The 22,708-nt window shown below is 35.8% G+C and overlaps 1 protein-coding gene across 2 annotated transcripts in view; it reads left to right on the plus strand.

The window, feature by feature from the left end:
* Positions 1 to 22,708, plus strand: part of LOC140751156 (cytosolic carboxypeptidase 1) — a 98,953-nt gene that overhangs the window by 1,780 nt on the left and 74,465 nt on the right. Inside the window, exons 1-2 of one of the 2 annotated variants that reach the window (XM_073085039.1) lie at positions 2,155 to 2,283; positions 4,876 to 5,010. In XM_073085039.1, coding sequence (XP_072941140.1) covers positions 4,884 to 5,010 — 127 coding nt within the window. In that variant the 5' untranslated portion in view covers positions 2,155 to 2,283; positions 4,876 to 4,883. Of the gene's footprint in view, positions 1 to 2,154; positions 2,284 to 4,875; positions 5,011 to 22,708 lie in introns of those variants that run through there. The other variant, XM_073085030.1, reaches the window with a different exon arrangement.

Genomic DNA, 22,708 nt, shown 5'->3' on the forward strand with positions numbered 1-22,708 from the left:
GAATACGTATTCTAGCGCCGCGCTATAAAGTTAGCGCTAGAACCATAGATAAGTAAAGATTACTCACTCCTAACAAGAAAATGTACCCAGTTTTAAGAATTGAAATAGATGCGTAAAAAACTTTTGCCACGTCTCCGTACTAAAATGTCCCTAAAATATTTGAAATAATTATTTATTTATTATGTAAATTACGCAGTATTAGTTATTTATTCGTAAATTTTCTCTAAAAATGTTTTTATTTGTCAAAAATTCAAAAAAAGAACTTACTAATAAGCCGTTTGTGGCTTCATTCAATATCAAGGCGGCGAAGTATCTTTACGAATCTATGGCTAGAACTACAAAACTGACGCCGCGCTCTAACGCTGAGTACTAATTCAATAGAACACAAATCTGCGTTAGAGCGCAGCGTCAGAATTTACTCCTAACGTTAACGCCATATCTTGGCGCTAAAATACGTGTTCTGTTCTGTCAGACCATTAGAAAATTATAATTATTTTAAATACTTCATGATATCCACAAATCAAATTTTAAACCCGGATCTCTAAAATGAATAACTGAAATGCATATTATTTTGATAAATTTGTCCACGTATTATATTTTTGTACACATATACGATAAATTTGTACACTTATTTATAGTTACAGTGTCACGTTATAATTCAATAACAACCCGCGTCACTTTACGAGTATTTGCCGTATCGTGAAAAATTTACAACTGATATAATTTTTAAGAGCCATAATAATATGATTTATAACTGTCTCCTGAATTACTTTGATTTCTTGTAGATTATCTTTCATATAAATCTGTCTGTTTTAATGTTTTACTGACGTATTATCAGTGCGTTGCGGGTTCGATCCAGGGCCGAACATATATCTACATGATTAATTTAAATTTCTGTCCTGAGTTTGGGTATCTATGTATTCAACTTTGTGTGTGTGTGTGTGTGTTCGTAGCACCCATGACAAGAAAAATTCTTATGTGGCGGATATGAGTGTAGAAAGCGTTATATGTTGTTGAAGTAACAAACAATTTATGTTGATTATGCTCATTAGATTAATTTACTTTTTTTATAACAATTCTAAAATAAAAATATTTATTTAAACGTATACTACCACTGACAGATTTAACCTTTGTGTTAAATATAAACTTAGAAACACTACGGCAGTGCTTAAGTTTGAACTAAATTTAACTCTAAAGCCTACTCGCGTTAACGGCCGATGGAAACTGCTGTACGAGTATTATTGATTTCATGCACTGGAGATACGTAATAGTTTTATCTTTCGCTGTCAAGTTACAAATTAATGTTTTTCCAAATTTTATTGACATTAATAAAGTACTTGCGAGTATAGGTAAAGGAAATTTCAAATCAATTTTAAATAATACCAAAAATTGTTCTTATGAAAGTGACTATAAAAGCTTTTACAGGAAATATGTTCTTTGATCCAAAGATTTTAAATCGTATATAATATTCGTAGGAATATCAAAATACTAATATTTTTACAATACTGAACAAACTAAAAATCAAAATAAGGTTTAGATAATAAAGAAATTTGCGAAATGTTTAGCCACTACAAGAAACAATTAAAACCTAACTGAACATGGCGCAATACCGTTTTAAATATTAATTTTCGAAAATGTGAAACCACCGCAAGGGATAAACGAAATGGCAATTCACATGGCGCAAATGATACGTTGTAAACCCCTTAAGCGTCGAATTGAATGTATCGCAGCCCCCTAGTTTCGCGCGGGAGAATTGTTAATAATCTGTACCCTTACCATGAGTTTTTACGTTTTGACAAATATGACTGTTTTGGTATTTGTTTACGTATTTGCCCATACAAATTCCAATCAGCGCCCCTAGTGGAGTGTATCAGAACTATAATGTCAGTAACGTAACATTAAATGTCTAAATTGACAAAATGGCGCTTTATGTTTTGTTTCTCTTTTTTGCGAACATGTGAGGCAGACAAAAAGACTTGAGCACTTACTTATTATTACTTACGTTTGCTCAGTTTACTGAAGCAAATAGAACAGAATAATGGATTGACTAAACGTAACGTAAAGTTTCGGGATGTTTTGAAAACTCATGGTAAGGGTACTGGCGTCGGCCCGCCCCCGCTCCGCTGTTTTCCTTTCAGCGTGAGCAGTCGGCCGGCGGCCGTCGCGGGACGCTGAACTCGCGCCACAATACACACTGTTTATTTACACCCAGTATTGTATTTACTATAAGACGGTCATTCAATTACAACGGAAAGGACGACACACCGCAACGCACTCACGCACGTACGTTAAAGAATATATTTAGCATAGACACCACAACCATGAGTTTTGAGCATCGAAACATCGTACACGTTCCGTTTGACCCACAGTCGCATACTAATTCTCACACATTAGTTATATATCGTTTGTTTACGTTTGACATGACATATTAAACGGCTTAGCGTCCACGTAAACAGTCATACGTCATAATCTCATTGAACATCACGTATGTTGTTGTAATGATCATGAATTAAAAATTTAAAATCAATAGATTAGTGTAGGTGTCTACAGCTATTTTTAATAACGATCTAATTATTCGAGTGCCTCTATCGTCACCTTTTCAATATTCAGCTGTTCAGTTGGCTAGGTTTCGACAACTTTTCTTAGTTTCACATTCTCAACGAAAGTGTTATCTTGCACGTGTTAATGGTTTTGTAGTTAGTAACAAGCGAATTATATTATGCACAATGATTTATTGAATGCTTACCGATTATTATATCATTTTAACGGCACTGTTTTGTTTCAATACATTCTAACAATGTACTCGAATGTTACACTTTAAAATATAAACTAGTACTATGATATTTCATCTTATTAAAAATATATTAACAATTTTTAATTATGAATTGAGGTTCATAATTAGACTACTAATACCAACACTAAAGATCAAATAAAGGGAAATCGGTTTACGTATCTAATAAAGTAAGAGTTTTATGTTAATTGGCACTCTGATTTCTGAACGCATTTAAGCTTGTTGTCAATCGACAACAACAACCTAAACAAACTTTCATGCGACCTCTGAAGGACATTCATTAATATTAAATATTGATTAATTCAAACTATATAAAGCTAACGAGCCTGCAATCAGTCATGTTATCAGTCAATCCAGCCATAACAATCTCATCACTAATGATTTTTCTCCTATTCTAAATATGTAGAGTCGAATCAAACTGCAAAATAATACTTTTCATTTTAGAAAGTATTTCTTCTCGATTTAATGTTCGTCTCAGCGTTTAATCTCAATAAAATTGCAATTCAAATGACAGATTTATCTCAGTTGTGAGCTTAGCTTTCAACAAAGATCACAAAATTAATTGGTAAATCGGTCGGCCTTAAAGCAATTATTATTTTTATAAAGGTCGCCTTTATTGAGGAAGCTTTCGTAAATTATTTAATTTAAACGTAATTATAATATCTACAATAAATAAATATTTACTACTCTCTAAAAATAGGTTCTTAATTTAGACCACTTTATCAAAGTTACCGTATCGCTATGAACAGAAAATGGAATATTAAAATTTGCTACATTACGTTCGCGTTTGCGTGAACGATTCATTTTGAAGTATAAATTGATGAGTCAAGTTTTGGACAATATTACGATAATTACAGTCATTTGTTCAAGGAGTATTTTGAACGGTAAGATGTTATCTACACGAATAAAGACCCATCTATATCTATACGCTTTCAAAGTGTCAGGCTCGGGCTGTAACAGACAAATCATATTTTCAACGCAGTATTTTGACAGGTACGGCCTACCTAAGCACGGCTGTTTTACAGTAGATTGTGGTGTAGAGCTGAGCTATATAGTATATAAGTTAGTGTAAAAGTAATATTAAACAGTTACAATAAAGACTTCATTAAAGTAACACGCCTCTCAATACACACGAACCTGCTTTAACACTACAAGATTTTAATATGTTAATACGCATTCTATAGGAAAGTACTATTTTGTCAGACACTCGTCTGACACTCTCTATATTTGTAGATGTAAATATTGAAGTATTCGTTTGTAATAATTAATCGTACGAGTAGAAACACGGAGTGCGTTACCAGCTTCCAGACTTTTTATATAGCTGCAAGTTACGTTGCAAAATGCTTTTGTAAACGATTGTGTACATTTATCTGTTTGTTTGCTCCACTTGATCTTAAAAAACGGCTGAATCAATTTAGATAGGACTTTAACAGAACCAAAGATTTTAACTCACTTTATTTACTTCGAAAATAATTCTAGACCTTTTCCGTAAAACAAGCCGGATTAATCGAGCTTTATAAAAACAACTTCATTTTTACTAAAAAAATTAGTGCCTTTATTTTTAATATTTCATTATTAAATACAATTACTTGTTATTTTATAAGACAACTATATAAATAAGCACGATATCAGTTCAATGATATCTTCGTATTTAATGTTCCCTAATTAGCAATTAGGAATCCTAAACAATTTTCTCACGGCCAATTTATTAACCTATGCCAAGTTATGAGTTATATTTAATAATAAATATTCAATGCACAATTGCACACGTGCAAATTAGAAATAAGGTACGAGATGCACCGAGAAATTACTTATTGAAATTAGTATTAATATTTCAATTTTACTGTTAAAAATATACAGTCTGATACACCGTTAATCGTTGCTATGTACCCTCAATACAGACGTTCTCTCTTGTTCCTAAAAGGGACTGATGCAATGTGGCAGTACTCAAGTAAGACCATAATCTTGTACAAGAAGCCTGCTTTCTTGCTACTTTGATAAAAAAATATTTAGTGGTTTACACGTGTACGTGTATTGTGTACGTGCACGTATACAGGGTTTATATATTTTTTTAATATTTCCAGCGTATCGCATGGCGGACGACGTCGCGGCCGACTGCTTGTTCGAGCGCCTCCGCCTGTACCAGCAGCGCGCGCCTGACTCCGCCGAGGTGGCGCGCGCCATCACCGCCCGCATCAACTCCAGACTCACCACGCATGGTAAGATAATCTCCCCCTAATAATGTGTAACGTTTGCAGGCTATTACTAGGTGGACGACGCTGCGTCCAATTGCTTATTCGAGCGCGTCCACCTTTATCAGCAGCGGGAGCCTGAGACTACCGAGGTAGCGCGTGCCATAAACGCCTACCTCGGCTCGAGACTAACTATGTACAGTCAGATAATTGTTTTTATAATGCGTTACATTGCAATGTATAGCATGGCTATCTACTCTGCGCCAGACTGCTTGTGCGAGCGCCTTCGCCTGTCTTAGTGGCGCGCGCGCCTGACTCCCTCAAGGTGGTATGCGCTACATTAGATAGTTATATGAGGTATATAACGTTTATCAAAAAGGAATCCAAACCGGTCAGCAAATGTTTTACTTACTAAGAAGAAGGTTTACCGGCTTTAGAAAAGGGGAGTTTGGTTCCAGGGTGATCTTATTTACGCATGTTCAAATGTACCTCTGTAACGAAAATGTAATAAATGTAACGCTTGGATACTATCAGAATCAAAACAGAGATCTAAATTCATCATATGATTTTTATCTACGTGAATTTTTCTGTCTGACGAGTAATCAAACTTATCACAAGTCCTCGATAATATTATTTGCATCAAAATTGTAATTTAAACGTTTTACATAATTTGATACAATGTATTTTATAATCGTTGCAAAGTTGCCCATTAAACGTATTAACCGATAGAAATCCACTATAAATCGTATGAAATTAGCCGTTGTTTTAATAATCCATCGAATATACCGGTGACCTCATCTCCGGTCTACCGATTTCGTCTCCCGAGCGCTCGTATCGTTACATAATAACGTTATGTGAAATTTATAACAAAACGTGGTATTTACGGAAATTACGAATTTTCTTCACTTCAAATTCATTTACAAAATAGTATAAAATACGTTAGAATATATATATATATATATTTAGGAATACAATTATTAAATAAATAAATAAGATCAAATAAATAAATAAGTACGTATAAGATTAATATGGCCGTTGCATTCATGCCACGAATCTGGGGTAAACACGGAATATGCTCGTGTAGTGGCTGCCTGCCAGACATTTTTAATCCACCCTGAACATTTCCGACGCGGGCTAAAATTCCCATAAATACATTAAATGAGTATTTTCTTTAGTCATGACCAGACACTAAGTTTCCTAGTGCAATCGCACCCAGTTTCAAAACTGATATTTACATTCATGTTTTCAATATCTTCCTAACCGGGAATAAACGTGGAACCACACCATAGCAGATTATCTCATCGATCTGAATAAACGAATAAAACTAAGTATAGGCTATTTGTAACGTATTATATCCCGATTAATGCAGATTTGTAAGGATAATAAGACCAATATGTTAAATGGTAGTACAAGATCATCCATCTTTAACCAGGGTATGAAGTCAGTAAGCGAAACCAAATAATTTTTATCATCCATCTTATTGCTTTTATAATAGCTCTAAATGTTTGAATTGAGATCAAAGATCACAAAATCGTAAATTTATTTTGACTACCACAATATGCTTTAATAATTTTGCAACTGTGACAACGTAGGTTTTCATAAATATTCAAGACTGTTTTCCGCAATCGAATACTCATAGCGCAGTGGGATGGCGTCTGACAGCAATATGACCATTGCCTCAATATATAGTAGAGTTATCCTAATTGTCTATATCCGGGGATATTTGAGAGATTCTGTATCCGTATCTGTTACGAGTTACCGGTTTTTAGTATCTTATAATTAATTTCGTGAGATTTTATCTGTTATTGTTCGTTGGGACACTTCTAAAAAATGATTATTTACAGAATGAAGACCTAAAATTCTTGATGCTTGATGATTCTGGATGTTTCTTCTGAAGGTGATTTCAAGGCCATATTTATATGTGCAGACATTGCGTGTACATATAGTAAGACATTTTCTTATCCCATGCAATATGTATTGACGTACTTATGACTACCCAAATACAGTTGCGTAGACACATAAACTCCGGTTGCGTTCCTCTGGAGATCCCGGAGTCCTCTACACAGCGCCGAGGACGGCTACCGGCGGGGTTTTAGTGCGGTAAGAATCCCACATAACCCCGTGACGCACCCATGGCACACACCTTTTCGTAAACAAAAAAAAAAGAAAAATAAAAGACACATAAAATAAGATTTTATTTTCCACGAACGGTAATATAATGGAGGTACTAACGTGCCTACTATGTAGATGTTGATTTTATTATAATTTTTTTTTTCAAATGTAATCTGTCACTCAAAAATTTCAATTTATTCCGTATTCGTGGATTTTCATACTAATGATCCGAATCCGGCACATCTCTATTAAATGTTAACCAGGCTGGCAGCACTGTCAAGTATCATTTGCACTTGATTGCCATTTAATTTGAAGGTTTATCGATTTCTATGTCCAAGGCCCTTCTTGTTGATCAATACCTCTTTAATGTCAATAGTGATACTATTTCCGTTGGCATTTGCGACGATATATCACACTGAATGCACGACGGAACAAGTAAATATATAATTTGGGTAATATGCTCCAATTGGCTCGGGAAATGCATGAATTAAGTATATTTTTATGAGTATGTCGCAAATTGTTGTTTGTAACATAACCTATTTAAATTTTGCCAACATACCGACAGAACCAATTGTTTTAAAGTTTTATGCAACGTTTACATACCGCGAACAATCCGCCGATTAACTCGCCGAATAATGACGAGCGTGGAAATGCCAAGCAGTCATCGGGGTTCTTAGCTATCCTTAAAAGCCAATAAACCTTCAATTAACATTGACATATTATTATGAACTTCCTTCTGAGGTATTCCCGGAGCGCTATGACATGGGGCTCTTCAAAAAAGGTGCAAAAAGAGCTCTTCTTCAAAGCCGGCGATGCATTGGCGACTCCTCAGGTAGTTGCAAATGTCCATAGGCGACGTTGACTACTTTCCATCAGGTAGCACGTCTGCTTTATCGTCAGGTTCAAATATATAAAAAAAAATTAAGATTACAGTAATGAGGCACATATTATATATCACCCATATCATCTTTGAACCCCATCTTTCCTCTTTTGGAGATCCACAGCTGATCAAATTTAATCTTATCCTATGACCTCTACTTTCAGCGGTTATCCACTCCTTTCTTCAGGTCGCATCACTTTGAAGGACGTCCTGCCCTTTTCCCTAACCTTTCTGTTAGACGTCAGAAAGTCTAAGGACTAGGACAACAACCCAATCCCAGTCTAGACTTTATAAATACCTATCGCTGGTAGTAACTGGTCTCCATGTGCCTGAATTACGAGCGCCGATCGTATTTACTGCAGTTTGGCAACACGCCCGACATTCGCTTTTGACGGCTTCTCTCACTACTACAAAATATGTACAAGGTAGTGATAATGGAGCTGTTTGGATTGTTACTACGCTCTAATCACTATTTTGTTTTACCTTAACATCACTTTAGCTGCTTGAAGTGCCAACGAAATTTAGTGTCGTGATGGCACTATATGAAATAAATTTTATTTTTTAAAGAAACCTAAGAATTTTCTAATGTTCCTTAATTATTTATACAGTGTAATTATTACCGACGTGCATGCATTAATTCTTTGTAACTGACGTACCTACGTAACGTATACGTGTAATTTGGTGTTTGATTTAAAGCAGCGTAGCACTATTACACTAAATCAAATAACGTATTTCATGTATTTTTACATTGTTCAATGTTAACTGCCATAAATGTAAATATATTGCCTTTTTAAGTATTTCTGGTTACATATATGAAACTGTAATTGTACGTACAGATATATAAAATTGTAATAGCGAACGAGCAGGCCACTTGATGATAAGTGATTACTAGCGCTGATATATTGCTACCCCTAAAGATTGAGTTTGTATGTGTATAGGTACTGTGTATATACTCGTATGTGTGCCGCCAATGAACATTTATTGTCTCGCCAAATAAAGCCGACCGCAAACGTGTTGTAGACGCGTACCAAGCCAACAAACGTTCAAAACATACAACAGCGCTTAAAGCTGCTGTAATGAGGCAGAAATAAGTGTGGCGGAGGTCCTGGGACATATCTGGAATTGACACACGAAATGATCAAACCTTGACATTCATCACAATTAATATTATTTTGTAAATAAACATTACGTGACACGCTAACAGACCACGGTGAATGATATTCGTACTTATACACAATCTGGATAAATACGTATTCCCCTAAGAACTGAGAACCTTGCCAACTTTTTTGTCTACCAGCCGATTAATGAATAAAACGGTTTACAAAAAAGCGTAGGAGATTCACGATTAGCGTTTATACACCATTTATTTAACATGATAACACAATATCGTTCCTGCATAGGTTTACCTATTATATGTCTACTAAATATATTTATTCACTTATCTTGGAATTTTTCACACATCTATAACATCTACACCAAATCGGATTTAAATTGAAAATAACATATACATACGTAATTACTAAACATCCATCTAGCTCAATATCTAATACTATAGTAAAGGGGCTTTAACAATATGTTCATTATAATGTTGTGATTAGAGCAAACGAGCATTCACTCCATCTGATGGTAGGTGGCTACTGCCGCCCATGTACATCTAAAATCAACACCAGATAAAAGTAGATTTCTAGTTTAGGTCGGGCACAGATGCGTTGCTACCCATGCGGGATAAGCTGGAATAGTCTGAAAAGTATCTCTCTTACCACACAATCTTTATAATTAATTCCAATTGTCGCTTTCTCGGTCGTGTATACAATAAATAAACGCAATAAAATTCAAATTTATAAACGAAATAACCCTATAACAGAAGCCAATGACACAAGTTTTTGCCAAATACACAAAGAAGTTTACTCACTACTTTGGATAGAATTCAGTGCGTGACTCGGCGATATTAATGGCTTTGAATGGGCCGGAGAACACTCTGAAACATTTTTTCGGGCCTACCAAATGACTTTATCAATACTGACTTTGTTTTATGACAGCCCTTTGCGTGCGATTATATCTTAATGCGTTGTTCGGGTTTCTTTAATAGATTATTTGTTTCAATTACCTTTTTTTTGGTCTTTGGTCCGTGAATATTTGTCGTATTGATTTTAATTTGCAATCATATTCGTTTATTTCGTGTTAATTGAGAAATATTGACGATGTAATGATTGTCTTATAGTGCGTTTGTTACTTTATATCTTAGTATAGTGCAAATTAATAAATGCAAGATATTATCAAAATTATTTTTATTACAAACCAATTATTTGGTAATGTAGTTAAGTACGTTATAAAAATTGCTAGCGTAATTTGGAATTTTATCAACATTTATAACAGATATTAAGAAAGTTTAAAGTTAAGAATCGTTTTATAGAAAACGCTTTGCCTCGCGGCTTAACCTGCTAACAATTTAAATACTCGGAAAGTTTCATGGATTTTAAATTTACGCGCGCAACCCTAATTCTTCTTCTAAGATAAAAGTGGCCTTATTTACTCCTTATAACATCAAACAGACACTTTAGTTTGATTTATTTGTGTAGATGTTGTTGGAAGCCATTTACTTTAGCAGGCCCACCATGACCCGTGGTAACACACCCCTACTTTGTAGGTCAATCACCGCGCGTTAATTCTATTGCTTTACATAAAACTAATTGGGAGGTCGAGGGTGCGTGCCAGGTGCGCAGGTCACCGCCTTCACACGTATCGGATATTGATTTGCGATAACCTTAGTGTGTTTTAAAATAAACTGTTTATACGTTTTTATAACAACGTAATTTTTTTTTCTGTCTGAACAAGAATCTGACTTGTCTGACTTCCCGAAATACCTATTCAATTCTCAACTCAAAGTATTAAATACTACTTAATTTTGGAAACGGCTGACCTGAGTCTAACCGTAATTTCACGCAAAAGGAACTTTAAAGGTAAATAATGACTTTATTTTCACTCTTATTTTTGTAAAATTTTCGCATAGAAATAGAAAACCACAAATAATTCGCGCTGGAACGTAAAAAAAAAATACGTGTGGCACTCGGAGACTGCCGCGGTAAAGCTATTGCATAGCATTTTTTATGCTATGAAAACGCTCAGAAGGAATTCCAGAAATACAATATATTCTTCCATAATCATCAACATTTACATTAATACATCTTTATCCACTATTTTATCATATCTCCATTATATAAGAATTGCAAATATCAGCTGACATTTCATAACTCCAAGCAAGACTGAACATTCTTAAATATAAAATAGAAAAGTATTTAATAAGTGACATAAAGTATTAACAACCAGCAATATAAATGGATCAATGCGATGTGCCTGTGACATTTGGCCGAATGTTACAGGTACATCGCATTTTTCATTAATACATGCACTTTGTTTATTCATATTTAAAACACTTTGTACACAAATTATTTGTACCATAAATCATAATGGCGTTTTGATTTTGTGCTGTCAAGTCTGTCAGTTGTAATTGTACGTTTAAAAATAACAAACACTCTTTTACGTTATTTTATCAATCCAGAATTCAACATAGCTTATGTTGATAAAACATATTATTTGGATAATATGGTAATATAATTTTGAATTTTATAATGGGAATATAAAATATACTTCACGCAATTTTAAGATTTCTGCACGGATTATAAAAAAATGTGTATTACTGCCATCTGTGTTCAAGTTGACGAATTAAGGTTTACAAATAAAATAATAAGGAATGTAAAATAATACTTTATTCAATTATATCCATATTTTTCTATTGACAGTCAACAACTCGGTTGCCTGGAGACTTGATATCCAACAGTCCTCCACCGCTATTTTCACTTACACCACCAGGGGCGCCGGCAGCATTTGGTCAAGGTGACGGCGCACCAGTATGCCATTTTCAGTTCTGACTTCATAATGGAGTCTACCTAATCTTCGGATGACGACTCCGAACTCCCATTTAACTCTTGGGTTGGTGTAACTGCGGACTTGTACCTTATCACCTTGTCCGAACTCCTGCGTTGGCGGTGCATTGTAATGTAATCTGGATAGTGGGGCGGATTTCTTAAATAAGGCATGCATATAGGTTCTTACCTCTCTGCCGAACATTAACTGATAAGGTGATAACTCTTTTGTATTAGGTGTACGTCTCAAGCGTGCCTTGACAGTTAACAGTTTATCAAATAAACTTCCGCTCTTGCTGATATAAAATAACATTCAGGTATTAGCCGATTATTTTCTTTTTGTACATTCAAAAATTTAAATTTTAGCTTTGTATATATTTCTTCAAATTCGTACCTGTATTTTATTTCCTCTTCTAAATTTTCTTCTTCTGTAAGCCATTCAATTTTTTCTTGAATCGCGTAGAATTTGTTCAAATTTTCTTGTAAAGAATTCAGTCGTATATTTATTTCTTCAATGTCAATTTTTTCTATTCCCGAAATGTAATTTTCGGTTCGTTTCATTAACCCACGCAATGTGGCTCGTATTTCCTTATTGTTTTTTAGTTCATTCGACATCTCGTCGCCAATATCAAATAAAATAATAAGGAATGTAAAATAATACTTTATTCAATTATATCCATATTTTTCTATTGACAGTCAACAACTCGGTTGCCTGGAGACTTGATAGTTGGATATCAAGTCTCCAGGCAACCGAGTTGTTGAAAGGTGTTACTTATTTTCGTTACGGAATTTCTCGATTCGGTCGCCGCGCTCAAAGCCCGCGATAAAAGCTATGCAATAGCTTAATAAAAATAAGAAGCTATTCCATTACTACAAACACCATATTCGTTTGAGTAACTTAAACAATATGAGAGGGTGGGATATCCGGCGCCCTGGTACCAATAGAACAAATTAAAATATTCAAGTCGTAACAAAAAACGGATTTCCGAAAGAAATAAATTAACAGTTCATTTAGACAGCCCCCAATTTAGGGGTTGCTTTGCTAAATATCGTTACAATTATTCCGTAACACGCAATACAAATTCAGTTAATACTTATCGTGCACCGTGGTAGAGTCAAATATATTAGTGTTTTCTTTATATAGTACTACTCGTCTCGACTAATGCCATATCGTTAACATATATTGGATTTTACCATATCTAGGAGATATCGTTGGATTCTTCTAACTTGTGGGAATGACATACCTACTTACGTTTTTTAAGCATGATGTTGGTTGAAGAGGATAACTCTTTTGTGTGTCAACCTTATTTCGTATTTTTGTAGCATTTAACGTTTTTAACAATAAAAAAAATTAATTTCGACTACATAACAAACACAAGTTAAACTTATTAAAATACTTGACACTTTAAACCAACTAAATAAGCAGTTGCATGACCAAATACAAACAGTGAAATAATAAAACCGTAACATTTATAGCGATTGGCTCACTTTCCAACGAAACTTAAAGCCGATAGAAATAAATTAATGTCAGTAATAGGGCGGGCGGCGCGGAAGCCGCCCAGGTGGACGGCTTGCATTTACCTTGTTATATTGCAGCCCGGCACGCGATATCACTGCAGTGATGACACCCATTTAAAGACAATGACTTTTTACACGATGGAACATGCAGCGAATGCAAATAACATCATTTGTCTATAAATAATAACTTTAAATTTATTGCTTGCAACTCATTTCGAAAAATGTAACATTTTCTCAGCTTATACTCAGTACCCTTACTATAAGTTTTTACGTTTTGACAAATATGACTGTTTTGGTACTTCTTTACATATGTATTTGCCCATACAATTTCCAATAAGCGTAGCGGATTGTATCAGAACTATAGTGTCAGTAACGTAACATTAAATGTCTAAATTGACAAAATGGCGCATTATGTTTTTTTCTCTCTTTTTTGCGAACATGTGAGGTAGACAAAAAGTTCATCGTCACTTGAGCACTTACTTATTGCTACGTTTACTCAGTATACTGAAGCAAACGGAACATAATAATGGATTTAGTAAACGTAACGTAAAATTGGGGAATGTTTTGAAAACTCTTGGTAAGGGAACAGGGCGCTTATTTAGCGCGTGTTTACATACGCACGCGCGTACTTCATACACGCGTGTCCCTCAAGCATGCGTGACACTTTTCTTCTATCGTTTCATATGTACATATAAAAGGGTAGCAAAGCGACTTGAGTGTATTATTCATATATGGGGGTGCGACGCGCGTGTGGGCGTAAACGCGCGACTGGGAAAGCGCCCTTATGTACGCTGCCAAAAAATGAAATAGTTTGTATAATGGGTATAACGAATATGCATGTGTCTAAATGGGTAAATCTCCGAAACGAATATATGGATTTACACAAAAAAAAGGTTTTAGAAAAAAACGTTTTTTATCCGTTTTTCTAACCCATTTCATAATAAATGCATTGATATTTGTGTAATATGTTAATATACCATTTTGCGTGGTTATAGTAGCACAGTGTTAAAATCTACATCTGATTACTGGAAATAAACGTAAGTCACTTTAGGCAGTCACCCCTATCGATATTTTATTTGAATAGTAACGTTTCCGTTCCGTCCTATAAAACTCCTAAGCAATTATTATTACACCAAATTCTGTTATATTGCGCTAAGCACGCAACCGCGCTGCACTGATGACGCCTTGCTCTGGAGAACTTTTTTTTGTTATCGAGGGGGAACCCTTTTTGGCAAAGGGAGATCTCCCGCCAGGCTAGGTGATCATGCCCGGGGAGCGGCCGTGCTCCGACAGTCTCAGTTCGGAACTTGTATATATGCCAGATATTTAGAAAACTTCGATAGCGTGATTCAGAATACTCATGGCGCCATCTCTTGACGAGTAGCGGGAGGTCGCCACACCTTCAAAAGTTTCCCGGTGCCGTGGAAGCGACACAGTTATGTGGGATTCTTACCGCAACTAGATACTAAAACCCCCTCGGTGGCGGTCCTCGGCGCTGCGTAAAGTACCCCGGATCTTCAAAGGAACGCAATCGAAATCTTTTACCACGTCGCCCCTGCTCTAAAGAACTTGCTTGTTTAACTGACGTGAAATGCCGTAACTATAAATCAACGTCGGCGCAATGAAACCAATTGAAATTGTATTTTGAACTGTAATGATATTCCTTCGCGATGAATGCGAATGCGTAAGTGACATTGTCACACCTATTTTAGTCGCATTACCTTGTTCCGTGCGGAAACGTTGGGTTTCAATTTAGTCCACGCTAGATCCGAAGTTTTGTAACGTAACTAAGACGCACTTTATGATCTAAAACAGATAGACCACAGGAGGATTTAATATTTATGTAAATTAAAATTGTCTATCGTACGCGTCGTCGCCCATTATTAATATTCAATTTTAATCAATTTTAAAAATTTTAAATTTTATCACCTCCACAAATTATAAACTCTCGAAATATCCACGCATAAAATGGTTATGATTGCATAAGTAATCGTGTATTGGTATCACCGCAGTATCTAAGGTGACCTTAATTTATAACAGAATTAAGCGCTATCAAAGTTTCAGCGCTTTGCCTAAGGGGTCGGTGCACCAAATCTTATTTTACGGCCGATGAGCACGCGATATACCTCTGCATTGATAATACCTTACACGAGATAGATATTAAAGGAAACTTCTATAACGTACAGAAAAAAAATAAATAACTACACCCGATAAACATTTATTTAACAGAAATAGTTAACAAGCCAGTTGTACAATTTAAACTGAACTGCAGTCATACTACCCCTGAGTTTATGAGCCTTAGCTCGTAAGCCTTTACGCGAAGTGTGCTTTACCACATCCATCAAAACTAATACGTACAAGATTTAAACGCATTTTCACAACATTCGACTAAAACTCTAATCATTTTAATACGTCAAGAAAACTGTTTTGATGTGACGTAACAGATTAAGCTTAAGTGTAGAGGTGTACATATTAGGTATATCTATGTAAAACAGTGTAGTGCCACGGTTTCATATTTACCTATACATCTTCACTCCAATTTTATTTTGACGGATTAGCATAATACTTGGCATTACATGCGTTTTCATTCAATCATTATTAAGATTAAAATGTCATTTTAAGCTCTTTTTTCACGAAGTGGAAACGATTAACGCCGTGGCAGCGACGCCTAGTTGTGTGGGATTTTTACCGCACTAAAACCCCCGGTGGCCGTCCTCTGTGCTTAGTGGAGAACTCTGATATCTCCGATGGAACATAACCGGAGTCCTCCAAGCGCGATGCCCCTATCGGGCTCTGGCCTAGGTGGAAAAAAAAAATACGTGCTTCCCACACCATCTGGTAGTTACGACGGTATGCGACCACACATACCGCCGTCCTTCCCGGGGTCGCTTGCTGGACAATTTGAGCTCTCACTCATGCCACCCGCAATCCGGGAAGCCTTTTTTTAGTCGCCTCTTACGACAGGTAGGTAATACTATAGCCTTATTCTAGTCCCGGGACTACAGAGAAAAAACCCACGCGAACGAAGTCACAGGCGAATACCAATACACTATAAATCCAGCGTAGGTTAATTGGAGCCGTCAGTCATAGTGGTAGCATATTAATAGTACGTACCAATTAATGCGTACGAGTCTATTTACGTTAGTGGCACATGCTTCGCCTTGACATTGAGCGTGGCTGCCATCCGGCATGCTATACATCGGCCTAAGCCGCCACTCACGAACACGGTGTTATTTATCTTTATTATCTTTTTTTTAAATACGGTCTTAGGTAGGTAGAGCTTTGTTTATTTTTAATCGGAATTTTGATACGATCGTAATTCGTACTAAACAGCAGCCTATGTATGGGTCTTAAAGGGAATACAAAACGCACTCTATTTGCTTAAAATGTAACTTTTTATTTACGTTGGTTTTAATTTAATTTTTAATTATACAACATGTTATGTATATGATATATTTTACGTATTTAAAGTAGCAAGCGAACATATGATCCATCAGGTGGAATTGCACCCCCGCTAAGTGTTCACGGCTAGATTTATGTTCTACACATTTTACGGATCATATAAAATAGTACATTACAATACGAGGACGAAAAATTTTTTTCTGACAAGTGTGAGTTTGCAGGCCGAGCCGCAGGCGAGGACTGCAATCACACGAGTCAGAAAAACATTTTTCGTCCGCGTGTTGTATAAAATTTTATATTACGGGGTCGGAAATGGGGGTTTTGCGCACGCGAAGCGTGCGTAAAACGTCAATTTACGCACGCCGTGATATAAAAATCTTTTTTGTAACCTACTCTAATTAGTGGAGTTTTATTCATAAACGAAGTCGGTTAATTAGACGCAATGCGAATATTCGTTTCCAAGGGTGATAACCGTATACCGACTAGTCAGTTACGCTCTCGCTAAGTTTTAGTATTACAAAAACTAAAACTAGCAGTACCCGCGGCTTCGCCCGCTTTTTGTAACTTTCTGATTGTGAAATATTTTTTATGATCGGTTAAATATTTCCGAAGATTAGCCCTTATAAAGAAACAAACAAACAATCAAAGTTAAAAACTTTACTTCTTTATAATTTCAGTATAGATGTCATCACTGGAAAGGCTAAAAGTCTAACACGCAAAGAAGTCCCCTTTTAGCCTTTCTAGTGGCGATATATTCTGAGCCTAGTGAGGACATAGTATTTAGGTTAAATAGTGTATTGGGCAGCTGGATACCGGGGCATGTTTACGATGTGGATGTTGGCAGCGATCGGCCACTCCATGAGCGCACAAGTGACTGGTGGCAGCTATTCATCAAAGGGGAGTGATGTATGGCCCTCGTGTATTCGATCGTCTGGTAAACGTCATTAGTTCTATGATACGATGACGTAATCGTTATTGTCATGTGTGGGTACTTGTGAGATTCTATGCGCGTGCGCGATTCTATATATGCATACATGTTTTTAGGGTTTCCCTAGATTAAACCGAAAAAACGGAACCCTTATCCTTATATGTTTCAAATATTTACGCAGGACATTTATATTTTGGAGATACTACGTCACTCTCTGTGAAGTTATTTTTCTTTGTAGAAAACTTAGATCAAAATCCATTCAATTGTTCCAAATTTAGGTCTTACGGCACATGCATAAATTAATAGTTATTTGGGGCCGACCTAAATAATTTCGCATTAATACTTGTTGCAAGTAAAGGCTATTAGTAGCAATTTCAAACGTTTGGCAATACATCGGGTGCACACAACGGAACTGCAAACTGGGACGAGTGACGCTAATCTCTTGGCTGTTGCTACGGTGTAAGCGTTTACTGGAATACGTTTTTGAGGGACATTTCACGTATGACAAATAGTTTCGGATAATATGAGTGCCATTAATCTTTTGCATTTTGTTTTCAGTACGAATTTATCGCCCACATTTACTGTTAACCAAGGTCCAATTTTTCTTAACAGTTTTACTAGTACGTGAGATACCTATTTCTTGTTATTTTTTAATTAGCATAATAAAAAAATGTTAATGTAATTTTTTATAATACGTTTATGAGCTCGAGCAGATCTGACCCTGCCCCAAAAATACTCGCAAATCTCGAAAAAAGCTCCATCTAGTGGATCTAAAAGCATCCTGTTTGCGAAGTTGAAACCAGCCATATACACTCACAAAATTTAATTAATATAATATCAGCTTTTCTATCTGACTGGTAGCTGAACATTCAAGTCATTTGGGTTACCATACCCTGAAACCTATTGTTGTGCCAAAGTTTACCATGAGTTTTTACGTTTTGACAAATATGACTGTTTTGGTATTTATTTACGTATTTGCCCATACAATTTCTAATCAGCGCCCCTAGCGGATTATATCAGAACTTGGAAATTGTATGGGCCAATACGTAAACAAATACCAAAACAGTCATATTTGTCCAGACGTAGAAACTCATGGTAAGGGTACTGAACTGAACCACCCAGAACATTAAAAATTAACGGATTTCATATTATTTGTTTGCATTTGCAGTGTCATATGATTCTTGGCGCATATTTGTATTAATTCTCTGGGAAGTGTATCCCGCGGTCGTTGATATGACGTCGGCGAAACGCGCGTGCCGCGTTGGCCCGGCGCCAGAGGCCCGGAGATGGCCTGCCATTGTCATTACTGCCGCAATACGTAATATACAATATGTGTATCATCTTGATAGCAGTGATAGATCAGTTGTATTCTGTCAATTTTTTATACACTTGTTTTTTGTAAGATTGAGGTATCAAACGAGCATGCAGTGCCTGATGGTCACTCCACACCCCTGGACATTCGTAAAACTCCATATAAACAGGTGTTCTACCTGAAGTCGATATCGGATGCTTTGCTCTTGAGGACCACGATTGGCGCCTGAAATGTGTGGCAGTGGTGGCGCTAGTACCAACTCATTTGAATCATAGCGGGTCTACATACATTTCAACGAATAATAGATTCTATGTTCCAAGTCAATTCATTTTTCAAAGTCATATCACTTAATTTAAAGTTAAAAGAATACGTAGTGAGAAATAATGTGCTTACATTTCTTCATAATAAAGTTCTTAAACGTATCTGTTGGACTTTATCAATGTTTTTGCGATGACATTTAGGATTTTTATAAATTGTTTCCATCAAGTGAACCACTTCTAGTATAAATTGGAACTACTAAGATTTCCTTAATGGACTTAATTGGATCTTAATAGCCAATCTCCATTTTTATAACATTAACTTGATCTCTTAAGTCGGCTTATGAAGCCAGTGTTGCACCCACGGCGGCAAGGTAATTATTTATCCGAATCTGGCTTCCTATCCGGACCTAATCATATTAAAGGTAAAAAAGAAAATGTTTTGATCATACTGAACTGATGTTCATCACATGTTCGTGATAGTGTAGGAGTAGAAATTCAACCCTTCAATGGAATCAGGAGGATCCGATGTAGGTCTTAGGTATGCATATTTGATAATTGAAAGATATGTGTGTATTCGACATAAATTATCGATATATAACGATGAAGGAAAACATCGTGAAACTACACGTCAGAAAGTTCTTAAGAAAATCCCAAAGGTGTGTGAAGTCTACCAATTCGCACTTGGCCAGCGCGGTGGACTCTGGCATAACCTCCTGTCACTCTGAGAGGAGACACGTGCACAACAGTGGTGCAGTAACAGGTTTATATAGAGGTACCCGCGGTATGTTAAGAACCTTGGGCACTCAGAAAACATCCGGTTGGACGAAGACCTGACAAATTGGTATGAAGAAGCGCCAGTCTTGCGTGTCGCTAAGAGGCATGGGAAGCCAAGTTCCTCTTTGAATCGCTAAGTGAAGTGAAAGAGATGTCGATAAATCATCGATATAATAAAAAAAGTTTATCAATACATCATTAATTTTAAAATTGCTTATTTATACCTCTTTATGTATTATTTACACGTCTTTATGACATGATTGCTGTCAGTCTTGGGCAGCAGTGCAAGGTTTTATTCTGTTTATAATTGTGTGATACGGCATGCATATTTAATCGAGTTTTCTAAGTTTAATATCAGTGGTATCAACTCAATTGAGATCACTTAATAGAAGTACTCATTGGGGAATTTGATTCTTTCCGGAACTGGCTTCAAATGCATACGAGATACCAAGACGACGTAATATCAGATGAACTGCTTCACTGCTTCTACCTTAAAAAAATATCACCCGTGTGATATTATTCAAAATAAATCTGGCTATATAACGCTTGGTTGTTTTCCAACCACGCATACATGTTTTCGTTGAGGCCAAAAGCCAAATAATTCTATTATAAAGATTACAAACTTTTATTAAGTACTTTAGTGTCCTTATAAATCACAAGGGTGAACAATATCAGACCGCTGCCAACATTCATATTGACCGTTAAAATTTGTCGGGTAATATTAATGGGCTTCTGTAGTAACAAAGTCTGAAAGATCAAAATCTTTATTTTTTTTTTTGTTTTTTATAATATATGAGTAGCAGACGAGCTTGCAGTTCACCTGATGGTAAGTGGCTACTGCCGCCCATGGACATCTGTAATCAACCCCAGATAGGATTAGATATTCCTACCTGAGGTCGGCCACGGATGCGCCGCTACCCCTGAGGACTAAGCTGGAACGCCTCGGAAAAGTCTGTCTCCCTTACCATACCCTTCAAACCGGAACACAGCAGCGCTTAACACTGCTGTTATTAGGTAGAAATAGGTGTGGCGGTGGTGCCGCCGGAGTCGAAGTGTTCTACCACCTTACATATATACTTACATATTACATATTACTTTATATTCACAAAACACAAAATTAACACGTCTCGTTAGAGTATATGGCACAGTTTCAATATTTTGTGACGACGATATGTAAAACAAACGTGCATTCTAAACATCTGATTTATGAGCGCCATTTCGCACTTGACATTCGTCAATCAAGTTTCGTAGATGCAAGAATTAAATAGACTTCTAACGAAATACTTTCGAATGGTATAGTATATCGTGATATCGGGTATTGCCAAGCTCCAGAATATTTGCATACCAATATGAAGACTGTACGGGCCACGACCGTACATTTGGTAGCATCACAGTTTACGCTACAATGATGCATCTAAGTTAGTGCGCTAATAAGCTCTATCAATATCGGTCGCGTGCTCCTCTATCATTCACTATCATCTTAGCTATAGCAGTTCGTAATAAATCTGTTATTTCTATCAATCTTTTTCTATCATCCAAATATTGTATTGGGTCACGTCTCAACCCATACAATTACTTTCAAAGAATTTCATTTAGGTTTATAACGTATCTAAAAGCAATAATTACATACTTTAATGCATAAAATTTTCTAAACGTAAAATTTACTCACTAACTAGGAGTCTATAGATTACTTCGTCAATGAATGCTTTAAATATACTATCTATGGTAAAAATCTTACAGGAAGACGGAAGATAAGAATAGTGCCAAGCATTTAACTAATATCCCTGTAATGGCTCGGATACGCATGGCCTACCGAATCCTTGACCGTGGCCGTACTCCACACGTCCAAGATATTCGAAGATATCAGAATTAACTCAGCTTAAATATCCCCTGAAGTCTGAACCTATGGGTTATGGGATATACTATGGTATATCCGTATGGTATTATGAATTTCCAAATGTCTTAAGACTTAAGACCCATCATCATATTGTGGCGATAATCATCAATTTTGTGGTTGCAAGAACAAAATTAAACAACAAAACTGAACCGATTAATCGAGTTTTATCAATAGATATCCTGTATACGCGCGTACTTATTTACATCGTTATAAAAAAGACATTTGTTCTTAATTTAGGAAATACCCGATATAAGAAACGAAACCACTTATAGTAAATTAAAATTACTTGTATTAAAGCTTCATAGATCATGCTAAAAACAAATAAAGTAAGGATCATTGAAAATGATACACTAAAAATAAAGTTACTTACTCGCATTAAAATTTTTAAAATCATTACAAGGCGAATTCAAAATGCAATATTGTAACTACTTAACTTTTAAAACTTATTTATTATCTGGAATTATACAAGAATGTTGTTATTTATGGGTAAATATAAAGTAACGACCAATAATTTAGGCTCCCGTCAGTAGGGTTGTCAATTTAAATCTATTGTATATTAAGTTCGAGGAAAGAGAAATAATTTATGGAAAAGAAGTTTTTTATTATATCATTTTTGTATCTGTCACAGGTATAAATATACTTAAAACGAAGCCCCAACAATGGATTACTGATTTAACTATGTTGATAAAATAAAATATATTCACTTCTTTTCGTATACA

Source organism: Epargyreus clarus, unplaced genomic scaffold, assembly GCF_041222505.1.
Source record: "Epargyreus clarus isolate Ecla_fem2 unplaced genomic scaffold, WU_Ecla_fem_2.2 ptg000003l, whole genome shotgun sequence".
Taxonomy (NCBI): domain Eukaryota; kingdom Metazoa; phylum Arthropoda; class Insecta; order Lepidoptera; family Hesperiidae; genus Epargyreus; species Epargyreus clarus.